The sequence below is a fragment of the Oncorhynchus keta genome, unplaced genomic scaffold (genome assembly GCF_023373465.1).
Source record: "Oncorhynchus keta strain PuntledgeMale-10-30-2019 unplaced genomic scaffold, Oket_V2 Un_contig_14291_pilon_pilon, whole genome shotgun sequence".
Lineage (NCBI taxonomy): Eukaryota > Metazoa > Chordata > Actinopteri > Salmoniformes > Salmonidae > Oncorhynchus > Oncorhynchus keta.
Window position 1 is genome coordinate 17,501 of NW_026278659.1, and position 6,604 is coordinate 24,104.

The 6,604-nt window shown below is 42.3% G+C and overlaps 1 protein-coding gene across 1 annotated transcript in view; it reads left to right on the forward strand.

Annotated features, from left to right (window-relative positions):
- LOC127918474 (receptor-type tyrosine-protein phosphatase beta-like) overlaps nucleotides 1-3,855 on the forward strand; it is a gene marked incomplete at its 5' end in the record, with an annotated part of 20,744 nt that extends 16,889 nt beyond the window's left edge. The window contains 2 exons of the mRNA XM_052501748.1: nucleotides 1-96; nucleotides 3,574-3,855. The exon at nucleotides 1-96 is cut by the window's left edge and continues 40 nt beyond it. Of these exons, the coding sequence (XP_052357708.1) occupies nucleotides 1-96; nucleotides 3,574-3,840 (363 nt within the window). The remainder of the gene's footprint in view (nucleotides 97-3,573) is intronic.
- Nucleotides 3,856-6,604: the final 2,749 nt, after the last annotated feature.

The following is a 6,604-nucleotide window of genomic DNA, read 5'->3' on the forward strand; positions in this document are numbered from 1 at the left end:
CGGGTCCTTCAACAGCTGGACAGCATAGGAACAGTGGACGTCTACGGCTGTGTGTTTGACCTCCGACTGCACCGCTCTCACATGGTGCAAACAGAGGTAACGCCGGATAAAACCCTCAGTTCAACACAACGGTTTCCATCAGCTGGTACATTTCCATGGGTATAAAGAATGTCAATGTTAGCCAGTGATAATATATAGCCAGTGATCCCCAGTGATAATATATACCCAATGATAATATATAGCCAGTGATAATATATATCCAGTGATAATATATAGCCAGTGATAATATATAGCCAGTGATAATATATAGCAAGTGTTATTATATAGCCATAGATCATATATTGCCAAAGATAATACAATAGCCAAAGATAATATATAGCCAGTGATAATGTATAGCCATTGATAATATATAGCCAAAGATTATATATAGCCAGTGATAATATATAGCCAGTGATCCCCAGTGATATTATATAGCCAGTGATAATATATTGCAAAAGATAATACAATAGCCAAAGATAATATATAGCCAGTGATAATATATAGCCATTGATAATATATAGCCAAAGATAATATATAGCCAATGATATTATATAGCCAGTGATCCCCAGTGATAATATATAGCCAGGGGTAATATATAGTCAGTGATATTATATAGCCAGTGATATTATATAGCCAGAGATAATATATAGCCAGGGATATTATATAGCCAGAGATATTATATAGCCAGAGATATTATATAGCCAAAGATAATATATAGCCAGTGATAATATATAGCCAAAGATAATATATAGCCAGTGATAATATGTAGCCAAAGATATTATATAGCCAGTGATAATATATAGCCAAAGATAATATATAGCCAGTGATAATATATAGCCAAAGATAATATATAGCCAGTGATAATATATAGCCAGAGATAATATATAGCCAGTGATAATATATAGCCAGTGATAATATATAGCCAGAGATAATATATAGCCGGTGATAATATATAGCCAGAGATAATATATAGCCAGAGATAATATATAGCCAGTGATAATATATAAGTGATAATATGTAGCCAGTGATAATATATAGCCAGAGATAATATATAGCCAGTGATAATATATAGCCAGAGATAATATATAGCCAGTGATAATATATAAGTGATAATATATAGCCAGTGATAATATGTAGCCAGAGATAATATATAGCCAGTGATAATATATAAGTGATAATATATAGCCAGTGATAATATGTAGCCAGAGATGATATATATAGCCAGTGATAATATATAGCCGGTGATAATATATAGCCATGAATAATAAATGGGGATGTGTATCAGAAAGTCGTGTTTCAGCAGAATCAAAGGGAAGGCTTCATCCTATTGATCTGCTATGCAGTGGTAATGATAGCACAATGTTTGTGCCTGAGACACAACGTCTTGCAATAGCTCCCCAATCATGATGCCTAGGCTTTAGCTTAGTGGGATACCACCGTCTGTTGTCAAAATGGCAAAGGCACAATGTATTTAGCAGACATGTTGCATGAACAGTAGTATTGATGTGAATGCTGTCCTCCCCAAAGCAGATGAACAGTAGTATTGATGTGAATGCTGTCCTCCCCACAGCAGAAGAACAGTAGTATTGATGTGAATCCTGTCCTCCCCACAGCAGATGAACAGTAGTATTGGTTATATTGATGTGAATGCTGTCCTCCCCACAGCAGATGAACAGTAGTATTGGTGATATTGATGTGAATGCTGTCCTCCCCACAGCAGATGAACAGTAGTATTGATGTGAATGCTGTCCTCCCCACAGCAGATGAACAGTAGTATTGATGTGAATGCTGTCCTCCCCACAGCAGGCGAACAGTAGTATTGATGTGAATGCTGTCCTCCCCACAGCAGATGAACAGTAGTATTGATGTGAATGCTGTCCTCCCAACAGCATATGAACAGTAGTATTGATGTGAATGCTGTCCTCCCCACAGCAGATACACAGTAGTATTGATGTGAATGCTGTCCTCCCCACAGCAGATGAACAGTAGTATTGATGTGAATGCTGTCCTCCCTACAGCAGATGAACAGTAGTATTGATGTGAATGCTGTCCTCCCACAGCAGATGAACAGTAGTATTGATGTGAATGCTGTCCTCCCCACAGCAGATGAACAGTAGTATTGATGTGAATGCTGTCCTCCCCACAGCAGATGAACAGTAGTATTGATGTGAATTCTGTCCTCCCCACAGCAGATGAACAGTAGTATTGATGTGAATGCTGTCCTCCCAACAGCATATGAACAGTAGTATTGATGTGAATGCTGTCCTCCCCACAGCAGATACACAGTAGTATTGATGTGAATGCTGTCCTCCCCACAGCAGATGAACAGTAGTATTGATGTGAATGCTGTCCTCCCTACAGCAGATGAACAGTAGTATTGATGTGAATGCTGTCCTCCCACAGCAGATGAACAGTAGTATTGATGTGAATGCTGTCCTCCCCACAGCAGATGAACAGTAGTATTGATGTGAATGCTGTCCTCCCCACAGCAGATGAACAGTAGTATTGATGTGAATTCTGTCCTCCCCACAGCAGATGAACAGTAGTATTGATGTGCATGCTGTCCTCCCCACAGCAGATGAACAGTAGTATTGATGTGAATGCTGTTTTCCCCACAGCAGATGAACAGTAGTATTGATGTGAATGCTGTCCTCCCCACAGCAGATGAACAGTAGTATTGATGTGAATGCTGTCCTCCCCACAGCAGATGAACAGTAGTATTGATGTGAATGCTGTTTTCCCCACAGCAGATGAACAGTAGTATTGATGTGAATGCTGTCCTCCCCACAGCAGATGAACAGTAGTATTGATGTGAATGATGTCCTCCCCACAGCAGATGAACAGTAGTATTGATGTGAATGCTGTCCTCCCCACAGCAGATGAACAGTAGTATTGATGTGAATGCTGTCCTCCCCACAGCAGATGAACAGTAGTATTGATGTGAATGCTGTCCTCCCCACAGCAGATGAACAGTAGTATTGATGTGAATGCTGTCCTCCCCACAGCAGATGAACAGTAGTATTGATGTGAATGCTGTCCTCCCCACAGCAGATGAACAGTAGTATTGATGTGAATGCTGTCCTCCCCACAGCAGATGAACAGTAGTATTGATGTGAATGCTGTCCTCCCCACAGCAGATGAACAGTAGTATTGATGTGAATGCTGTCCTCCCCACAGCAGATGAACAGTAGTATTGAGGTGAATGCTGTTTTCCCCACAGCAGATGAACAGTAGTATTGATGTGAATGCTGTTCTCCCCACAGCAGATGAACAGTAGTATTGGTGATATTGATGTGAATGCTGTTTTCCCCACAGCAGATGAACAGTAGTATTGATGTGAATGCTGTTCTCCCCACAGCAGATGAACAGTAGTATTGATGTGAATGCTGTCCTCCCTACAGCAGATGAACAGTAGTATTGATGTGAATGCATGCCGTCCTCCCCACAGCAGATGAACAGTAGTATTGATGTGAATGCTGTCCTCCCCACAGCAGATGAACAGTAGTATTGATGTGAATGCTGTCCTCCCCACAGTACCAGTACTCCTTCCTCCACCAGTGTGTTCGTGATGTCCTGAGAGCCAGGAAGCTCCGTAGTGAGCAGGAGAACCCTCTCTACCCCATCTATGAGAACTTCAACCCAGACTACTACCGTGGTAAGACTATATATCCAGACTACTACCATACCAAGACTATATATCCAGACTACTACCGTGGTAGGACTATACCAAGACTATATATCCAGACTACTACCATGGTAAGATTATACCAAGACTATATATCCAGACTACTACCATGGTAAGACTATACCACCATACCAAAACCATATATCCAGACTACTACCATGGTAGGACTATACCACCACACCAAGACTATATATCCAGACTACTACCATGGTAAGACTATACCAAGACTATATATCCAGACTACTACCATGGTAGGACTATACCCCCATACCAAGACTTTATATATCCAGACTACTACCGTGGTAGGACTATACCAAGACTATATATCCAGACTACTACCATGGTAAGATTATACCAAGACTATATATCCAGACTACTACCATGGTAGGACTATACCACCACACCAAGACTATATATCCGGACTACTTCCATGGTAAGACTATACCAAGACTATATATCCAGACTACTACCATGGTAAGACTATACCAAGACTATATATCCAGACTACTACCATGGTAGGACTATACCACCATACCAAGACTATATATCCAGACTACTACCATGGTAGGACTATACCAAGACTATATATCCAGACTACTACCATGGTAAGAATATACCAAGACTATATACCCAGACTACTACCATGGTAGGACTATACCACCATACCAATACTATATATCCAGACTACTACCATGGTAAGACTATACCAAGACTATATATCCAGACTACTACCATGGTAAGACTATACCCCCATTCCAAGACTATATATCCAGACTACTACCATGGTAAGACTATACCAAGACTATATATCCAGACTACTACCATGGTAAGACTATACCAAGACTATATATCCAGACTACTACCATGGTAAGACTATACCCCCATTCCAAGACTATATATCCAGACTATAGATATAGGTCTACCAATAGAATTACCATGACTGGAACGGACAGACGGCTGTAAGCCTGTAAGCCTACCAATAGAATTACCATGACAGGAAAGGACAAAGCCAACATGGCAGCTGGTCCCTCCACCAGAGAACATAGACTTGATGGTTAGACTGGTTCCTCCACCAGAGAACATAGACTTGATGGTTAGACTGGTTCCCTCCACCAGAGAACATAGACTTGATGGTTAGACTGGTCCCTCCACCAGAGAACATAGACTTGATGGTTAGACTGGTCCTCCACCAGAGAACATAGACTTCATGGTTAGACTGGTTCCCTCCACCAGAGAACATAGACTTGATGGTTAGACTGGTTCCCTCCACCAGAGAACATAGACTTGATGGTTAGACTGGTCCCTCCACCAGAGAACATAGACTTGATGGTTAGACTGGTTCCCTCCACCAGAGAACATAGACTTGATGGTTAGACTGGTTCCCTCCACCAGAGAACATAGACTTGATGGTTAGACTGGTTCCCTCCACCAGAGAACATAGACTTGATGGTTAGACTGGTCCCTCCACCAGAGAACATAGACTTGATGGTTAGACTGGTTCCCTCCACCAGAGAACATAGACTTGATGGTTAGACTGGTTCCCTCCACCAGAGAACATAGACTTGATGGTTAGACTGGTTCCCTCCACCAGAGAACATAGACTTGATGGTTAGACTGGTTCCCTCCACCAGAGAACATAGACTTGATGGTTAGACTGGTCCCTCCACCAGAGAACATAGACTTGATGGCTAGACTGGTCCCTCCACCAGAGAACATAGACTTGATGGTTAGACTGGTTCCCACCACCAGAGAACATAGACTTGATGGTTAGACTGGTTCCCACCACCAGAGAACATAGACTTGATGGTTAGACTGTTCCCTCCACCAGAGAACATAGACTTGATGGTTAGACTGGTTCCCTCCACCAGAGAACATAGACTTGATGGTTAGACTGGTTCCCTCCACCAGAGAACATAGACTTGATGGTTAGACTGGTTCCCTCCACCAGAGAACATAGACTTGATGGTTAGACTGGTTCCCTCCACCAGAGAACATAGACTTGATGGTTAGACTGGTTCCCTCCACCAGAGAACATAGACTTGATGGTTAGACTGGTTCCCTTCACCAGAGAACATAGACTTGATGGTTAGGACTGGTTCCTCCACCAGAGAACATAGACTTGGTTAGACTGGTTCCCTCCACCAGAGAACATAGACTTGATGGTTAGACTGGTTCCCTCCACTCAGAGAACATAGACTTGATGGTTAGACTGGTCCCTCCACCAGAGAACATAGACTTGATGGTTAGACTGGTCCCTCCACCAGAGAACATAGACTTGATGGTTAGACTGGTCCCTCCACCAGAGAACATAGACTTGATGGTTAGACTGGTTCCCTCCACCAGAGAACATAGACTTGATGGTTAGACTGGTTCCTCCACCAGAGAACATAGACTTGATGGTTAGACTGGTCCCTCCACCAGAGAACATAGACTTGATGGTTAGACTGGTTCCCTCCATCGAGAACATAGACTTGATGGTTAGACTGGTTCCTCCACCAGAGAACATAGACTTGATGGTTAGACTGGTCCCTCCACCAGAGAACATAGACTTGATGGTTAGACTGGTCTCTCTCCACCAGAGAACATAGACTTGATGGTTAGACTGGTTCCTCCACCAGAGAACATAGACTTGATGGTTAGACTGGTTCCCTCCACCAGAGAACATAGACTTGATGGTTAGACTGGTTCCCTCCACCAGAGAACATAGACTTGATGGTTAGACTGGTTCCCACCACCAGAGAACATAGACTTGATGGTTAGACTGGTTCCCTTCACCAGAGAACATAGACTTGATGGCAATATCCCATTCTAGTATGTCTAACTCTATGTCTTTAATCACAGTTCCATTTTGAGTCGCTAAAACGATAATCCCCTAAACCG